The 19,489-nt window shown below is 35.4% G+C and overlaps 2 protein-coding genes and 1 long non-coding RNA gene across 5 annotated transcripts; 2 read left to right on the top strand and 1 right to left on the bottom strand.

Moving 5' to 3' along the window:
• Nucleotides 1-1,713: 1,713 nt before the first annotated feature.
• On the bottom strand, nt 1,714-6,665 carry LOC308400353 (uncharacterized protein; the record flags this gene model as incomplete). The annotated part of the gene is made up of 4 exons (XM_080887997.1): nt 6,172-6,665; nt 4,245-4,346; nt 2,176-3,121; nt 1,714-1,718 (listed from the first exon to the last, which is right to left on the bottom strand). The coding sequence occupies exons 1-4, from the start codon at nt 6,499-6,501 to the stop codon at nt 1,714-1,716; spliced, it is 1,383 nt and encodes a 460-aa protein (XP_080744123.1). The 5' UTR covers nt 6,502-6,665.
• A 65-nt stretch (nt 6,666-6,730) lies between these two features.
• Nucleotides 6,731-8,093, top strand: LOC308399654. Its single transcript, XR_013972232.1, has 4 exons — nt 6,731-6,856; nt 6,958-7,066; nt 7,593-7,717; nt 7,913-8,093. It is a non-coding gene; the product is annotated as an uncharacterized lncRNA (long non-coding RNA).
• Nucleotides 8,094-8,126: 33 nt separating this feature from the next.
• Nucleotides 8,127-13,000, top strand: LOC308400144 (uncharacterized protein). Of its 3 annotated transcripts, none has more exons than XM_080887642.1 (8): nt 8,127-8,323; nt 8,414-8,499; nt 8,906-9,030; nt 9,497-9,556; nt 9,863-10,101; nt 10,215-10,362; nt 11,011-11,120; nt 11,562-13,000. In XM_080887642.1, exons 1-8 carry the CDS (start codon nt 8,141-8,143, stop codon nt 11,871-11,873), a joined length of 1,263 nt encoding a protein of 420 aa, XP_080743768.1. In that variant the 5' UTR covers nt 8,127-8,140; the 3' UTR covers nt 11,874-13,000. The 3 variants fall into 3 exon arrangements, with proteins under 3 accessions (XP_080743768.1, XP_080743767.1, XP_080743769.1); XM_080887641.1 differs by having other exon boundaries at nt 8,906-9,042; XM_080887643.1 differs by having other exon boundaries at nt 8,906-9,042; nt 11,395-11,668.
• The last annotated feature ends 6,489 nt before the right edge of the window (nt 13,001-19,489 follow it).

Below are 19,489 nucleotides of genomic sequence, written 5' to 3'. Positions count from 1 at the left end.
GGCGAGCGAGCAGCAAGACGCCGAGCTTGACGGTTGGGCGTCTTCTTTACTTGTACTGTGAAAACTGCGGTGTATCATCTACTCGACCTAGTGATCAACGAGTACTGCAACATGGAAGCGGACGACGTCAAGGTCGGTACCGTGGCGGAGACGCCAACGGAATTTGAATGAAAACAACGGAATTTGAATGAAAACAACGGAATTTGAATGAAAACAACGGAATTTGAATGTACATAACCGAGTTTGAATAAAAACAACAGAATTAGAATGTAGAGAACGGAATTTGAATGAAAACAACGGAATTTGAATGTACAGAACAGAGTTTGAATGAAAACAACGGAATTAGAATGTACAGAACAGAGTTTGAATGAAAACAACGGAATTAGAATGAACAGAAAGGAGTTTGAATGAAAACAACGGAATTAGAATGTACACTGCAAAAACTCAAAATCTTACCAAGTATATTTGTCTTATTTCAAGTCAAAATATCTAATCACACTTAAAATAAGCCATAATCAGCTAAAGAGTAACGTTTCAGTGAGATATAGGAACTTGTTTTTAGACAGTGCATCTTGGATATCTTGTTAAGTGAAAAACTCTAGAAAACATATTGTTTTGAGTCATATCTCACACGAAACAAGCTTTTTTGGAATTTCATAAACGTTTTAAGCTGCTGTGTTATTTGTAAAAGATGTATCATCTTGTTTCAAGAAATAGACCTAACTTGAATCAGGACATCAAATCTACTTTATTGAGAACTGCAGGTTAATATCATGCCCAACATTGCATTATTATGAGTCTTAGTATCTTAAGCACAGTGTATTTATTTTTCTTACATACCAGTCAAACCATATCAATGTGACATTGAAAAAGAGGCAAAACACTGAAATTGTTTCCCTCACTGAACAGATTGCGCCAAAAGTAAAATAAAAAGTAAATAGAACAATTTTTTTGCCAGTCTTTAAAAACCTTATTTCAGCCCACATATTCACAAAAGACTCAAGAATAATGTTTGATGATGTCAGTTAGATCATACTTCACTGGAATGTACTTGCTGTTATTAAAGTTTACATAGTGGTATGCTGTATAATCAACAAGATTTCCAGCATCCACAAAAATATTTGCCTGAGCTAGACAGGGAACTTCTACCTCATAAGCTAAATATTGATCATTCTACCCAACTGTAGAGAGAGGCTGGCATTCAAAACAATACACAGATGCATTTACAATATAGATGTTTTTAACAAGTGCAAACTCTGGAGCATCATTTATGACATCAGAAATAACCAAAGATTTTTCACATGAATGTATATTTCCATGTAGCATAATCCACTGTACAGAAACTACATGTTCAACTTGCTCAATGAAGTCTTTAATCTTGCCTTCTACATAATGAACATTTTTCACCTCTTTGGCTGGACCCATGTCGACTTCACTTGAAAAAAATGGGATGTTTCTCATGCACGTTCTGACTACATTCATAAAGTTGGTTGTGCTTCACAAGAGATTTACAAATATTCTTAAAACTACTTTTCAGAGCCCACTGCTTGAAGAAACAATGTTTTGACTCAAAACGCATACACATATGCCTCACTGTAGGACCAAGAGCCTTAATCTGAGAAGGAAGATGCAGTAAATAATGCTGTTTAGGTATAATATTTTCATCTGGAAACAGTTGTTTGAAATGTTTTAAATGCTGCTCTATTAAAAGCTTCAATCTGGAGAGAGTTGAGACAGCAATAATAGGTGAAAACAGAATTTTTATGATCTCTAACATGTTACGTAGCATTTGTGTGTAATGATTTTCTCCAATTTTGTCCATAAGAAATGGAAGGATCTTCAACAAAACCAGCATCTGCCCAGCTGACTGTTTCAATTTATTGTCATTTGATGACAGTGTACTGACAGATATGGGGCAAGGCTTATCCCTCACATCAACAGGAGAATAAGGGAAACACAAAATTGCACTATTGAATGAATCTAAGTTCATTTGCCCTGAAAGCACAAGATTCTTTAAAACACATTTGATTTCATATGGGGCAACGCCTTCAAGAATAACATGCATGATGTCTTGTGGGGTTTGATTGATTATATCAACGTGAGGAGATTCTGTTAACTTGCTTCTCCTGTTTATACCATACGTTATTTTTAGTTTGTCTTTCAGAAAGTCCGTACTTGCCTTCTCAATGTCATTACATTGCCTGTTATGACTGGCCATGGTCCTTTTAACAAAAAAATCTTCATTAAATTTTTCCTGCATGTCTTCAAAGTGGCATTCGCAGTGCCTGCATTTACTGTAGGCAAAACCCACTCCTTCCTTAAATCCAGCCACTTCATGCTGAGCTAGAGTGTCTCCACACATGAGTGCCCCATGAATTGTCCTCTCACCACTTGCAGTGACAACTTGGACACCATCACACAGCTCAATTAAGTCACGGTTAATCCTCTCAAATATCTCATCTATACCACAACGGGAAAGATCTTTTGATTTTACCATGGCAAGCAGACGAATAGCAGGAAGTCTTGATCTGTACTTAGGGCTGATGTTACCTAAGGTGTAATAAATCAATAACAGCTTGTTCTTGTTTGCCCGAGATCCAAGAGGATTGCATAGTTCAATTTCATCTGTATATAAAATCAACTGTAATGCTGTAGGGACTTTAATAAACAGTGGGTGCCACTTAAAAATGTCTCCATCAATGAAATCATGAAGAAAGCCATCCTTGCATGGCTTTGGCCTCTCATCAATCATTGCAAGCATTCTTGGATGTGATAGCAGCTGCTCCAAACTTTTCACCAACGGTATGTAATGAAAACAATGGTCTTTAATGGCAAGAACTCTGGAGTCTCCACGCTTCGAATAACAGACTGTTTGTTTTGTGACAATAATCTCTGGTTCAACTGGTTTTAACAGTTCTTTGATGGTCTTGTCCTGCAAATGGGTGGAAGCAATGTAAGTGAAAGGGTCAACAAACTGGTCAAATACCCCCACTGCATCACTCTTTAGTTGATCCAGGTCCCCAGAATGTCTCTCAATCATGTCACTCATTTGTTGTTTTAGGTGCTCCAATAATACGGCCTGATATTGCTGGATTCCACTCACGATGTGGTTAACAGCTCTCTGTGGAAGAGGAAAAAAACAAAGGAAAATCCTTAATTACAAAATTCATATGAGAACACAGTCAACATGCAAACTCACAGAGACACAATTTTTGAAAAATGAAACCTTCAGTTACATAAAGTTAGTGAGATGCAATGAGCAAAATAAGTTACCCCCACCACCCAAATTTTTTTTGTAAAGAATAATATTGCCTTATGCAACGTTAAAACCTTGTTTTCACTTAATTATAATGCATTTTGAGGAATCGGATCATAGGTGGAAATGCAAATTGAAAATTTGTGTTGTGTGTATTATGTTGTCTCTATTCTTAGCTCATGCTAAGGAAATATAGTGATAGGCAGATTTTGGATGCAACATACATGTCTATTTCCATATATAGTGGGGGAGTGAGATCTGAGTGGTCACCCATGAAGTACATGGAGACACATTCGAATGTCAGGTGTTTCACTCACATACCTATAGCTGTCCATTTATGATCAGATCATTCAAGATGCCAGGTCTGAACAGTGCCCAAGTTATAGCTTGAGCACTGTTAAGCATAAGTTAAGCATATTGCTTTTAGGTTCTCTAACAATGAAATACAATTCTGGTTGCCCATAGAAGCCAGGATAAATTTTAAAATCTTACTTCTTACATACAAATGTATCCATAAAACTGCTCCTTCATATTTGTGTGACCTACTCCATATCACCACTGTTTCCCGCCCTCTCAGATCATCATCTGCCATTCATCTTACTGTTCCGTCCTCACACCTCATTACTATGGGGAACAGAGCTTTTAGTCGCTCTGCTCCTCGGCTCTGGAACTCTCTTCCTCCTGCACTAAGAAATACTGACTCCCTCTCTACATTCAAGACACAGCTCAAAACACATCTGTTTAAACTGGCTTATTCGCTTTAATGCTGATTTTATTTGTTGTCACGCTCTGTTTTGTAATTTTAACTTATTTTTATGACTATTGTTCCTTTTATTAATTGTGTTTTTTGTAAGGTGTCCTTGGGTTTCTGAAAGGCGCCCTCAAATAAAATGTATTATTATTATTATTATTATTATTATTATTATTATTATTATTATTATTATTATTATTATTCTTAATTCAATGGAAAATTAATGGCATAAATTACCTGTGTCAGTCGATGGGTTTCCTTGGCTTGAAGAAGAAATGCAGTTGCATGTTTATAAATGTCAAGATTCAGGTGACCCTCTCCATCTTCTTGAAATCCACTCTGAAACAGAATAACAAAAACATATCTATTAAAACAGAAATAAACAATTGCATTGATAGGTAGCAATCACCAAACAATATTGCATTCATTAGTTAGCTAGATTCATGCCCATAAGGTACAAGGTAGATGTATTTTTACTGACTGATGTCTTTAATTTGAGCTTTTAAAATGACAACTAAAATGACAAACAAAGCAGTACTTGATAATAGATTAATAAGACTAGCAAAGCACATGGAGAGTTCAGTACAGTATAGTTTAAATTCCTTGATCATGCCTGATCACCCCCAAAATTGAATTACTTGTTTATTGGCCCATTTGTGACATTTCCTGAAAATTTAAAATCTGTCCATAACTTTGAGTTATTTTGCTAACAGTCAGACAAATGCCACCAAAAACATAACCTCCTGAGTTACTAAGAAAAAAAAGGTAAAGAAAAGAAAAACAAAAGATAGTTTTAGAAAAAAAAAAGTAACAGTTAATGTTGTCAGTAGTCTTACTGTTACTTCAGAAATGCAAATAGTTATTTATAACTGATTACTCATTTAAAAAATATACAAAATAACTTACTGATTGGTTTGTATGAAAGTAATTAGTTATGTCAGTTATTTACTGTCGGACAAGTTACTGACAATTTGAAATATGTTATATTTAGTAGTTTCACCTTTAAAAAAAATGACCAATACTGACAATAAAAGTAATATTGACTATAATGCTCCTATTAATGTGAAGATGAGTATTTTTTTGTGTGTTTAAAATTTTTTTTGACAGTAACTCTGAACAAATCATGTAATTTTGGTTTGCTTTGCCTAATAGTCATTCTCTTAGGCTACGTCCACACGTACCCGGGTATTTTTGAAAACGCAGATTTTTCTATGCGTTTGCACCTTTCGTCCACACGTAAACGGCGTTTTTGGTCACTGAAAACGGAGATTTTTAAAAACTCCGGCCAGGGTGGATATTTTCTAAAACTCCGTTTTTGCATTTACGTGTGGACAGAAAAATGGAGAAAACGCAGTGTCAAAGGTGTGCTCATTTTTTGACGTCACACTGTGCGCCACGTTATTATTTCGGTGAAATGAATTTCTACAATACTGTTACTGTTAATTCTACTCTCTGCACTGTTTAAATGCTTACATATACACACACAGTTACTGTCCCTCCACACATACGACTCGGTTCTGCTTCTATGCCCCAGCTTTGTTTACTTTTTCCCACTGAGGCTTCTAGACTTCTGATTGGCCAACATTTCTGCACGGTTAGGAATATATCGCCACCTGTTGCTTTGGCATGTTCCTAGCAGTGTTTTCCTTCATTTCTGCCTTTACGTGTGGACGGGATTATTTTTTAAAACGAAAACGGAAAATCTCCATTTTCAAAAATACCCGTGTACGTGTGGACATGGCTTAAATTGACCTTGAACACATATGTAAACATGATAGCGACCTATTCAGTTAGCTGACTGACTTTTACCAGCTGATTTCAACACGTATTTCAACAATATATCAACTTTTTTTAAACTAATAGGACTTTCTGCAAAGTTTGGATGCATTCACCGGAGCGAACGAACGGATGACTGAAAAAAAAAAACAGTCTGACAAGACTGCAGCTTTGCGTTTCTGCCACAGCTCTCATTTACGTTTCAGGTGAGTTACTTAATTTAGCGAAACAACTAGTTCGACACTCATCACTGTTAAAATAAAAGTACAACATGAGTCTGTCAAAAACAACACATTTAATGGACGTACTTGGATCAGCCAAAGTAAATGCTAACATTATGTTACAGCTTCTGCAGCTCGTTTCTCTGGCTTTTGTTAAAATAACTTACCGTTAGTGCGGGGATGCTTGAGCCCTCGTCAGTTACTGAAGAACTGGCGTTAGTTTGGTTGATTGGGGCCGTCCTTTCACCTGCTCCAGGTAAACCGTGGCGGGTTGATCCATCCTCCTCATCCGCTTCCACTCCGAGAAGGTGACGCGCGTGTGTCCGCTTTACGTGATAGTAGAAAGAGTTATATACTCTGTACTCACTCGGACAGCCATCAATTCCACACACCACGCGAAAGTCAGGGCTGCGGCTGTGCATGGTATTAATGTGACTCAAAAGTTGTCTCAGACTCAATGCTACAAACACGTAGCATATAAAGCAACGCCAAGTCATGTTGGAAGCTAGTATGTTTCATTCGGTAGCGCGGGCTGCAGTTGTGCCGTAAAATAACTCGTTACCATGGTTAAACGCGCCTGCTAAATTGTCGTAAATGTGGGGGATAAAGTAAAAAAAATTTTTAATTAACCTATAATAATTAACGTTATTTTGCAATGCACAAAGACAGTTGTTTGGTTTAAAAACCAATCAATCATCCTTTTAGGATTTTTGGGCCAAAGAAATGTAAGGCAAATTGAAGACGAACTTCGTTTCTGGCTGTCGTGAATGATCTGGTGGACATCTTAAGTTCATGTAGACACGTGCCTGCCACTACTGTCCCAGAGTTCTTTGCATTCGCGTTTCATTGGAAGTAAGTTAAAATGTATTATACAGTGCTCATTTTTTGTACATATTACACTCCTTTCGAAAGTTCTAAATGTTTTGGTGTGTTTATATTGTGTAACGTTGCAGCCGAACAGTGACTGGACGAGGCAAGCTAACGCCAAAAAAGCTAACTAGTGTGCTAAGTAGGCTAACAGCATGGAAGGACTGGATGAGGTCACAGTGTCGGTTTTAAAGGGTAATGTATGCAAATTTATTTTTAAACAGATTAAATGGACTTATGTTTTACATAGGTGTATGAACACGGAAGTGTGCAAATTACATTATTTTATAAATAATGTCGTTGATGATGTTTAAGTAATTTTTTTACCTTCCATTTCATGTGATCATTTCCTCATTTTAGGAACATTTGTAGTTATTTGTTTTACTTATGCAAGTGTATTTATTCATCCTTAGAGGTGGATAATTCTCAGTAACATTTACCAATTTACATTTAATTGATTAACTTTTGGGGAAAAAAGTACTTAAGAGTAGTTTTACTGCACTATAGTTTACACTTTTACTTGAGTAGATTTGTAAAGAAGTAACTGTACTCCACTACATTCCAAAAAGCTCAGTTCCTTTAATAATACCTAAAGCTGGATAAAAATTCAGTTCAGCACAATTTTAATGAAGTGTCAACTTTCATAGTCTCATCTCTCATGCAGTTTCCTTTGTAGGGCATAATTTCATCTTGCTATGTTTTTCTTCCAATGTGTTAATAGCTGCAAACATCAGCGAGGGAATGATGGGCACCCTGTCTCGTGAAGACTTGCAGGATCTTTTCCCAGGCCCAGAGAACTTTTTACGGAGAAAAGCTGTCTGGCGTGCCTGTCAGGATGTACTGGAGGTCAGTTTCCCAGTCACTCACCACCACTTAAAATTGGCATCGTCGTGTTTTTGTCCGATTACAACTAGTTTAACCGTGGGCAGAGTTGAATGGCTCTTCACTATTCCCCCCTCTCCCCACACACACACACACACACACACACACACACACACAAAAATTGCGTTTTGCTTTTATTCATTATTATTTATTTTATAGGAATCTGGCCAAGATGACTCAAAATCTTCAACCAGCTCCTCCATTAATGAGTCACCCAAGCAACAGACATCCACTACTGTAAATGCAACTGCTTCAAAATGCACAAGTTCTGAAAAGGTTGTGAAGTTATTCTATCCAGAATATGTATTGCACACTGACACTGAGCTTGAGCAAGTCCGCCAACAATACTTTGAGTTGTCGAAGAAAGGTGAAGAGCGCAGCTGCAAAATGTCAAAGGAGCTCAGATGTCGGCTCATCCGAAACACCATGACTAGTATGATTGCAATCCTGAGGGCAAAAGGGGATGGAGAATCGCATAGATACCCATCAAAACCAGAAATTACAGCAATGGCAAAGAGAATAGTGCAGTACTACCCTATGCTACAGGACCAAGGCATCAAGAATACATGGGTAAGTGAAATGCATCCACTTCAATACCAAAGTGTTTCATGTTGGACATTTTAGTAGTGGTTGGAAAAATGTATTAAATGTCCTATACAGGTTACTGTGTACACACAGCTAAACAAAAGACTGCAAAATGTGAGATCCCCCCAAAAAGCCACTCCAGATGGGAGACATTCAAAGAGGTAAGGCTGCAACTAATTAATTTTAATTTTAACTATGATAATTCTGTTATTCATTTTCCTCATTAATTGATAAGTTGTTTAGTCAGTACGATGTTTGAAAGTTGTGAAAGTTTTTCCCCAAAAGTCTTCTTTTGTCCACAACCTGACAATTTTAATTTCAACGATAGAGGACAAACAAAAAAGCTAAAATCATGTTTGGGCATTTTATTAAGGAAAGAAAGAAGTGATCCAATGTGATCAATCAAGTATTTGGTGACCTGCCTTTAGTTTCCTCACCTGTTTTAGCATGAAAGGAAGAAGCACTTTGTGTTACACTTTGTATATATGAAAATGGCTATACAATAAAGATATGAGTTGATTGAGTTTATAGTTGATAACTAATTGATTAACTGACTAATCTTCGCAGCTCTGCCAAGAGGCGATGTCTTGATCAGCCAAGTGACGTAGAAGAAATGGATTCAAGTGACTCAACAATCATTCTGGATCTGTCCACAGAAGGGAGGAGCAGCCCAGAGTCGGCCAGTAAAACAAGTGAGTTAGAAGGTGAGTTTCAACTTTACATTTACAAACTGTGTGGTCATCATAAAAAAATAAAACAAATATACCTGCATGTTGAGTCAAGATGGCAGTCCTGACATGACGGAAGTAAAAGGCTTTAAAATGGTCATCAGAAAATGATAACTACATCACATTTTTCCTGTTTTATCATCAGTTTGTTAACATTTCTGTGGAAATTAATGTTAATAAAGTATTGGTATTAATAAAAGCCAGTATATTATAAATTTAAAGAGTTTGGTACTGTGGTGTGTTTATAGTATAAGTCTGTGCAACATCACTGTCTCTAACCACTCAGTATATCCTGTAAAGTAATGTTTTTAAAAAACAATGTGCCTCACTAGAGGCTTTTCTCTTTTTAACTGTTTTTTAATTTAGGTTCCAAACTAATTTTTAAAGTGTATTACCCTGACACAAAATATCTCTTTGCTATGTCTTTAAGGAAAAAGGAAAGCACAAAACCTACTTGAAGAAGAACCCTCTACCCTGCCAAGTCCTAATAGTGAGTCCATCCAACTGCCGCTGTGTGTGTGTGTGTGGGCACATCTTTATAGGGGTGCACTTGTGTGCCTACATATAATTGTATATGATTGCATGACCATATGTAAATTGGCATTTACATGGTAAATATTTTGAAAAATGAATAAGTATTTAATAGTTAAGTTCAGAGCTGTATTTTTTTTTTTTTTAAAGATTTAACTCCATTAAAGTATAGTCTATAGACACTTGTCATTTTAATGACATAATTAATGACAGATTTTTTTTTTTAAAGTGAGAGACATTGTTTATGTAATTTTGTGTCTTGCAGCAAACAAGCCTGCAGATATCAACAGTCCAGACACCCACTGTCCAGCAACCTTGGCCAAACACTACAAGACCCTACAAACTTTGTTTAAAAGAAAAAACCCAAACCAGCAGGATGTCTCTCAGCTCCTGGATTTGGAATTTTCAGCCAGAAGAGCATTCATTGATTCAAATACTATTCGCGAGGAGGACAGACACAAAAAGGTTCTAGAAGCATATCCTTGCTTCAAGGACATTGGACATGTAAGTCATTGTTGAATCCATGTGATTCAAGCCAAACAATGTTTATCATACCAACTTCTTGCTCCTCAGTGATGCATTGACATGTTTGTATTGGTATGCTGAATATTTTATAGGTGATGGAGGAGCTTCATCGCATTTTGGATAAAGAAAATGCCAACTTCATCAATGAACTGAAGGGAAGATGGCAAGATTTCTGCCAGAAGGTGCAGTTTTTTGGTGTATGGAAAAAGACGCTGAAGCCCCCAATGGGAATGGATAAAGGTAAGCAATGATGTTTTGGTGTTATTGGTCATCAGAGTATAGTTTGGATCTTTACGGACTACTGCTTTAACATGCTTAAAGTAATGTCACTGAGGACAGGAGGAGGAGAATTTGAAAATTTAAAGGCCTAATCCCCCACCCCCCCTCTCCTTCTTGAAGGAGCTGAAAGCCGCACCTTTACTAGTTACGCGCAGGGAAAACAGACTCAACGCTACAAAAGGCTAAAAATACAAACCAACAGGCCGGTTTAGGAAAAGGTTGTTGTGTAGGCTCACTACACAACATACAATGTAAGATAAATCCCTTTTTGTTCCCCCTCCCCTCCTCAGCATTAAGTTTTACAGACTAACATTAATGCAATGTAAGTCAATGTAGGTGTAGTTAGCATTCAAGCATAAGTCATATTAGCCTACTGTAAACACAGTATACAACAATTATCTACACCATTTAGCATTTTTTAGGTTACTGTGACAAGTTTAAACTATGGATTACAGCTTTAACTTTCATGTGCTAGTGTCTTGTTGTTCACCTTTTCAATCCACGATGGTTGTCACTGGCCAAATATTTGTTGTTGTTGTTTTGTTTTTTTTGATCTTGAGGATTTTGTTTAAGTGTGGTAATGAGATGATGATTCTTTCTTCTGTATAGCTGAACAGGCTCTTGAGATCCTACATGTGCTGCCATCACTGTTCCCATCCACCTCTGCTCCTCCAAAGAGGGCACGTGATGCGAGTGAGGCTCTGGTGCATGTCCTTGAGGTGAGTTGTGTAAAATGTAGTAGTTGTTTTTGTTCTTTTTGGGACAACGGTATTAAAAAATGCTTCTTCTGATGAGTGCCAAAGTATTTTATATTCACATATTATATGTTCTAAGCCTTCAAAAGGCACCTAAAACACATTTTTGGAATGAGGGTTCTCACAGGTTAGATCTCTGTGACCAGTAAATACAAACATGGATGCATTACGTGGTAGCACATTTTTTATCACCTCAATGACACCTAATTAAATGTAGCCTTGATTTTCTGTTTTTCAGGAAGGCTGGACAGATGTGAACAGTAATTCCATCGAGAATAATTAAAAGTAGCAATTTCAGATGTGTTTTCTCAGAACCTCAACTTTTGTTGTAATTTAGCTTTAGTTATGTGTTTGAAACAAAAGTGCATCATCCTTACAAAAGTATGTCCGTGTTATGTGTTAAAGGACCAAGAAGACCCTAATACCTATCTGATGAAACGTCCTCTCTCCTGCCAAGTCCTGATTGTGAGTCCATCCAACTGCATCCTAGCGGTAGGAGATGTGTCAATAACCACGTTTCCAAAAGACTTGGTTACCGAGGGTGCTTTATACCTTATGGCCTACTATTACACCCTTCACCTTACATACCCAAAGTGTGTAGCCACTCTGCTTTCCGTCATACAGACGGAGGTTCTCTTGGACAAAATCCATGAGAGAGATCTCACATCATCTTACAAGAAGAGCATGGCTGAGTGGACTGCTTTTATTGGCCAGTAAAGCCAATATGGTCAGATGGACTATAGGAAAGCACTTCCTCTCTCCTTCCACGGCTACTACAGTCCATGTTGGTTGTGATTGATTTTTGTTTGTAATTTGGTCAGGTTAGCCCAGTGTTATAATTAAGGGTGCACAATAATATTGGCTAACATGCCGGCATTTTGTGTTTGGTTTGTGCAGTGCAGACAGCCTCGCTTTTAGTTAATTTTAAGATTTTTATTTTTTTTTTAATGAGTTTAGACAGAGGACTATTCAGAAAATAGGCTCTACTGTGAAAGAGTAAATTGACTAAGCTGAGACTGACTAGTTTGGTATAAAAGTAAGAATTGCTTTATTGTGTATTGGCTAGTACAACTGTAAAATATTAGATATAGCTGAAAAATCAAATACTGTGCATCCTTAATGATAATGTTATGGTATTGTTTGAAGAATGTGGTCAAATGTTCATGTTAAAAGCACTTTGTAATAATAAACGTTACAGGTTGAGGAGTTTTAGCCTAGCAGTGTTTGTCTGTACTTTGCCTGTGCAATGCACATATGTTACAGGTGTGTTTAGTGTTAGATTGGGCAGGGGAAAAAGTCACTGCAAAATGGCTTTCTTTTATGTAGTCCCCTCTGTTTATGGGGTTTTATCAATAAAGTTGTTGCTTTTGAAGTCTATAGTTCTCTTTTTTTTTTTTTTTTTTTTTTGTCTTATAAGCAGTAGGTAAAAGTCTTGAATATGGGGTAAATGCACTAGAAATAGAGAATTATTACAAAAAAGATTGCCTAATACTAGTAAAAGAATGCTAACTTTAGTACATTTTGTCTCGAAATGCCAATTTCTAATCTTATTTCAAGTAAGGTGTTGGACTTAAATCTAGATGGGTGTCACGTTTTTAGAACTGAAAACAAGTTATATACACTGAAAACAATGAGGATGATGTTGGGAGGTTTATAGAAAAAATGCTTTTTTTGAGGCGAAAATACTACTTTTGAGCACCACAAACTTATTATGAGACACAAAAACTTCACAACACTAGTAAAATATAGCTAAGAATGAGTTTTTCCAGCTAATTTCAAGATCTCGTAAGGCTTGATTCACTGTCTTATTTCAAGAAATCTTGTCAAGAGAATTTTCACTTGTTCCATTGGCAGATTTTTTCACTTATTTCAAGCAAAAAATAACTTGTATTAAGTTTTTTTTTCTTGTTTTTGGAGGGCCATTTTTTCCAGTGTACAGAACAGAGTTTGAATGAAAACAACGGAATTAGAATGTACAGAAGAGAATTTGAATGAAAACAACAAAATTTGAATGAAAACAACGGAATTGGAATGTACAGAACAGAGTTTGAATGAAGACAACGGAATTAGAATGTACAGAACAGAGTTTGAATGAAAACAACGGAATTAGAATGAACAGAACAGAGTTTGAATGAAAACAACGGAATTAGAATGTACAGAACAGAGTTTGAATGAAAACAACTAAAGTAGAATGTACAGAACAGAATTTGAATCAAAACAATGGAATTTGAATGAAAACAACAAAATTTGAATGAAAACAACGGAATTAGAATGTAGAGAACAGAGTTTGAATCAAAACAATGGAATTTGAATGAAAACAACAGAATTGGAATGTATAGACCAGAGTTTGAATGAAAACAACGGAATTAGAATGAAAACAACAGAGTTTGAATGAAAACAACGGAATTAGAATGTACAGAACAGAATTTGAATGAAAACAATGGAATTTGAATGAAAACAACAGAATTGGAATGTACAGAACAGAGTTTGAATGAAAACAACGGAATTAGAATGTACAGAACAGAGTTTGAATGAAAACAACGGAATTAGAATGTACAGAAGAGAATTTGAATCAAAACAATGGAATTTGAATGAAAACAACAAAATTTGAATGAAAACAACGGAATTGGAATGTACAGAACAGAGTTTGAATGAAAACAACGGAATTAGAATGAACAGAACAGAGTTTGAATGAAAACAACGGAATTAGAATGTACAGAACAGAGTTTGAATCAAAACAATGGAATTTGAATGAAAACAACAAAATTTGAATGAAAACAACGGAATTAGAATGTAGAGAACAGAGTTTGAATGAAAACAACGGAATTAGAATGTACAGAACAGAGTTTTTATAAAAAACAACGGAATTAGAATGAACAGAACAGAGTTTGAATCAAAACAATGGAATTTGAATGAAAACAACTAAAGTAGAATGTACAGAACAGAATTTGAATCAAAACAATGGAATTTGAATGAAAACAACAAAATTTGAATGAAAACAACGGAATTGGAATGTAGAGAACAGAGTTTGAATGAAAACAACAGAATTAGAATGTAGAGAACAGAGTTTGAATGAAAACAACGGAATTAGAATGAACAGAACAGAGTTTGAATGAAAACAACGGAATTAGAATGTACAGAAAGGAGTTTGAATGAAAACAACGGAATTAGAATGAACAGAACACATTTTGAATGAAAACAACAGAATTAGAATGTACAGAACACAGTTTGCATAAAAAACAACGGAATTAGAATGAACAGAACACAGTTCGAATGAAAACAACAGAATTAGAATGTACAGAACAGAATTTGAATGAAAACAACGGAATTAGAATGTACAGAACAGAGTTTGAATCAAAACAATGGAATTAGAATGTACAGAACAGAGTTTGAATGAAAACAATGGAATTTGAATGAAAACAACAGAATTTGAATGAAAACAATGGAAGTTTAAAACAAAAAACAGAATTAGAAAGAAAACAACGGAATTTGAATGAAAACAACAGAATTAGAATGTATAGACCAGAGTTTGAATGAAAACAACGGAATTAGAATGTACAGAACAGAATTTGAATGAAAACAATGGAATTTGAATGAAAACAACAGAATTGGAATGTACAGAACAGAGTTTGAATGAAAACAACGGAATTAGAATGTACAGAACAGAGTTTGAATGAAAACAACGGAATTAGAATGTACAGAAGAGAATTTGAATCAAAACAATGGAATTTGAATGAAAACAACAAAATTTGAATGAAAACAACGGAATTGGAATGTACAGAACAGAGTTTGAATGAAAACAACGGAATTAGAATGTACAGAACAGAGTTTGAATGAAAACAACGGAATTAGAATGTACAGAACAGAGTTTGAATCAAAACAATGGAATTTGAATGAAAACAACAAAATTTGAATGAAAACAACGGAATTAGAATGTAGAGAACAGAGTTTGAATGAAAACAACGGAATTAGAATGTACAGAACAGAGTTTTTATAAAAAACAACGGAATTAGAATGAACAGAACAGAGTTTGAATCAAAACAATGGAATTTGAATGAAAACAACAGAATTGGAATGTACAGAACAGAGTTTGAATGAAAACAACGGAATTAGAATGTACAGAACAGAGTTTGAATGAAAACAACGGAATTTGAATGTACATAACCGAGTTTGAATAAAAACAACAGAATTAGAATGTAGAGAACGGAATTTGAATGAAAACAACGGAATTTGAATGAAAACAACAGAATTTGAATGAAAACAATGGAAGTTTAAAACAAGAAACAGAATTAGAAAGAAAACAACGGAATTTGAATGAAAGCAACGGAATTTGAATGTACAGAACACAGTTTGAATAAAAACAACTGAAGTAGAATGTACAGAACAAAATTTGAATGAAAATAACGGAATTAGAATGTAGAGAACAGAGTTTGAATGAAAACAACAGAATTAGAATGTAGAGATCAGAGTTTGAATGAAAACAACGGAATTAGAATGTAGAGAACAGAATTTGAATGAAAACAGTGGAATTTGAATGAAAACAACAGAATTGGAATGTACAGAACAGAGTTTGAATGAAGACAACGGAATTAGAATGTACAGAACAGAGTTTGAATGAAAACAACGGAATTAGAATGAACAGAACAGAGTTTGAATGAAAACAACGGAATTAGAATGTACAGAACAGAGTTTGAATAAAAACAACTAAAGTAGAATGTACAGAACAGAATTTGAATCAAAACAATGGAATTTGAATGAAAACAACAAAATTTGAAAGAAAACAACGGAATTAGAATGTAGAGAACAGAGTTTGAATGAAAACAACGGAATTAGAATGAACACAACAGAGTTTGAATGAAAACAACGGAATTAGAATGTACAGAACAGAGTTTGCATAAAAAACAACGGAATTAGAATGAACAGAACAGAGTTTGAATCAAAACAATGGAATTTGAATGAAAACAACAGAATTGGAATGTACAGAACAGAGTTTGAATGAAAACAACGGAATTTGAATGAAAACAACAGAATTTGAATGAAAACAATGGAAGTTTAAAACAAGAAACAGAATTAGAAAGAAAACAACGGAATTTGAATGAAAGCAACGGAATTTGAATGTACAGAACACAGTTTGAATAAAAACAACTGAAGTAGAATGTACAGAACAAAATTTGAATGAAAATAACGGAATTAGAATGTAGAGAACAGAGTTTGAATGAAAACAACAGAATTAGAATGTAGAGATCAGAATTTGAATCAAAACAGTGGAATTTGAATGAAAACAACAGAATTGGAATGTACAGAACAGAGTTTGAATGAAAACAACGGAATTAGAATGAACAGAACAGAGTTTGAATGTAAACAACGGAATTAGAATGTACAGAACAGAGTTTGAATGAAAACAACGGAATTAGAATGTACAGAACAGAGTTTAACCCTTTAAGACCTACCATAGAACCAAGTCCGCCAGAGCTTATATTATATTTTTACCTGCTGTGGAGCCATTTTTGGGAGCATTTCAAGTTGCTATACATCAATACAACCATTATAGCCCAGATTTTAATAATATGTATTCATTAAGTGCATAGTAATTACATAAATTGCAAAAAAGTGCAATAAACTACAAAAAAAATTGAAAATCGTTTTTGTTTTTTAACATATATTTCTAGTTAGAGAAATTTAAGAGGCTTATCCCTCAAAACTGTAAATACAAAAAAGTTGCACAAAATAGTTTCCCACCACAGGAAATTTATTTTGAGTGTCTTCATAGTTTTATTTTTGAAATACACCAATTTTTATACACTGCAGGAAAAACGAAAATAAATATTATACTGCAAATTTGCAAAAAAGCAGCATATGCATCAAAATAAACTATTTCCAGCAGTGCAATATGAGTCCTAAGCATCCCAGAAACGACACAGAAAGTCATAAAGTCAAAGATAACTTTTAAAAAGACCAGTATAGGCCCTGAGGGCCTGATAGTAAAAAAGACTACATTTCCGCGAAAATGACATCACTTCCGGTTTCGGGCAGGTAATGGCAGAAATGCAAAAGTTCGCGCTGACGTCTATTCCAACGTAGGAAGTGTTATGAACAGCTGATCGGACCGGCACAGCGTGTTTCTGGAATATTATGTTTTTGTTCCTGCAAGCGCTTTTTATGCAGTTTTTGCAAAGCTTTATGTGGAAGGAAACCGTGACCTAGGACAAGCTGATGGCATAAGATGTGAGTACAACTCCTCCGGTTTCATATGCAAAAAAAAATTTTGCGCTAGCTTACGTGGTTGCAGTGCTACTGGGATTTAAAAAATAGTTACGCAAAACAGAGCGTGCCCGCTCCGATCGGCTGTAAAGGGTTAAATGAAAACAATGGAATTAGAATGAACAGAACAGAGTTTGAATGAAAACAACAGAATTAGAATGAAAACAACGGAATTTGAATGAAAACAACGGAATTAGAATGTACAGAACAGAGTTTGAATGAAAACAACAGAATTAGAATGTGCAGAACAGAGTTTGAATAAAAACAGTGGAATTTGAATGAAAACAACGGAATTTGAATGAAAACAACGGAATTAGAATGTACAGAACAGAGTTTGAATGAAAACAACAGAATTAGAATGTGCAGAACAGAGTTTGAATAAAAACAACTGAAGTAGAATGTACAGAACAGAATTTGAATCAAAACAGTGGAATTTGAATGAAAACAACGGAATTTGAATGAAAACAACGGAATTAGAATGTACAGAACAGAGTTTGAATGAAAACAACGGAATTAGAATGTACAGAACAGAATTTGAATGAAAACAACAGAATTAGAATGTGCAGAACAGAGTTTGAATAAAAACAACTGAAGTAGAATGTACAGAACAGAATTTGAATCAAAACAGTGGAATTTGAATGAAAACAACGGAATTAGAATGTACAGAACAGAGTTTGAATGAAAACAACAGAATTAGAATGTGCAGAACAGAGTTTGAATAAAAACAACTGAAGTAGAATGTACAGAACAGAATTTGAATCAAAACAGTGGAATTTGAATGAAAACAACGGAATTTGAATGAAAACAACGGAATTAGAATGTACAGAATAGAGTTTGAATGAAAACAACGGAATTAGAATGTACAGACCAGAGTTTGAATGAAAACAACGGAATTAGAATGTACAGACAACACGTTCTCACTCCCAAAGCGTAACATACGCTAGGTGACAAATCGTCAACATATTACGTTTTCGGCTACCCACCACGTTCCTAAATGATGACCTCGGAAAAAAGAGGAAATATGAGAACCGCCTGGACTCCATCTACACATGTTCGCTCTTTTTCTTCAAATCGCTTAGAAACACGCTATTTAACATCATTATAGTCCTGGTTAAGATCAGGAATAAGGTTGCACTGGATTCCAGCCATAACCCGCTGCGTACCATAAGAACGCCAAAGGTCTCCTTTCGCGTTCCTCAGGAACGCCGCGGGACGTGACAAAACGTCAACATGTTACGCCTCGGGAGTGAGAACGGGCTGTAGATGTTGTCCAACAGGGTGAGAGAGGGAAGCTCAGGTCCAAGAGAAAGCTCAGAGGGGACAGGGCCTTCTCTATTGCTGCTCCAAATCTCTGGAACAATCTGCCCCAGCACATTAGAGAGGCCCCTTCACTGTCAACTTTTAAAACACGTCTTAAAACCTATTTTTACTCCTTGGCATATGACCCTGATTTTATTGTTTTAATCTAATGTGCTGATTTTATTTATTTTAAATGTTATTCTAATTACCATTTTATACTATTTTATTTATTTATTTGCTATTTGTGGTTGAATTTTATTATTTTAAATGTCATTTTAATTATCATCTTTTAAAAAATTTTTTATCTTTATCTTTTATTTTTTAACTTATTCAATGTATCATTTCTGGCATGTCAAGTGTACAGCACTTTGTGTTCAGGTGGGAGTTGTTTTGAAAGTGCTATAAAAAATAAATTGCTTGCTTGGTGTTCAGATTTAAGACATGAAATTTGAAGTGTGGGCTGCAGGAGGTTTCATTCCTGTAAATAAAGGCAAGCAAAGTCTGCACCTCTTAAGGAAACCTGCTTGGCATTTAACATGCCTTGTTTGCGACAGCTTTCACAGGACCTTAGAAGCATTACTGTGATGAAAAGAAGTGGGACAGGCGAGAAAAACTACAGTGACATGAATGTTCATCAGTCTACAATGAGCCAAATTGTCTGTAAATTAGGTGTAATTTAGGGCTGCTGCTCCTCTGCATTTGAGACATACTGCAGAGATCATCCCAAGGCTTCAATCCCAAAAGAGGTAGCAGCAAAACACCTGCAGACATCT

Source organism: Rhamphochromis sp. 'chilingali' (genome assembly GCF_963969265.1).
Source record: "Rhamphochromis sp. 'chilingali' genome assembly, chromosome: 7".
In the NCBI taxonomy this organism is placed as follows: Eukaryota; Metazoa; Chordata; class Actinopteri; order Cichliformes; family Cichlidae; genus Rhamphochromis; species Rhamphochromis sp. 'chilingali'.
The sequence above is the reverse complement of the archived record's forward strand: the minus strand, read 5'-3'. Positions and strand labels throughout refer to the sequence as shown.

What these genes read in the sequence shown, in the direction of transcription:
- LOC308400144 (XM_080887641.1), top strand. Translation starts at nt 8,141, where the DNA reads ATGTCAAAGGAGCTCAGATGTCGGCTCATCCGAAACACCATGACTAGT. An exon ending in CCCAATGGGAATGGATAAAG is followed by an intron (nt 10,363 to 11,010) that starts GTAAGCAATGAT and finishes TCTTCTGTATAG; the next exon opens with CTGAACAGGCTCTTGAGATC. An exon ending in CTCTGGTGCATGTCCTTGAG is followed by an intron (nt 11,121 to 11,561) that starts GTGAGTTGTGTA and finishes TATGTGTTAAAG; the next exon opens with GACCAAGAAGACCCTAATAC.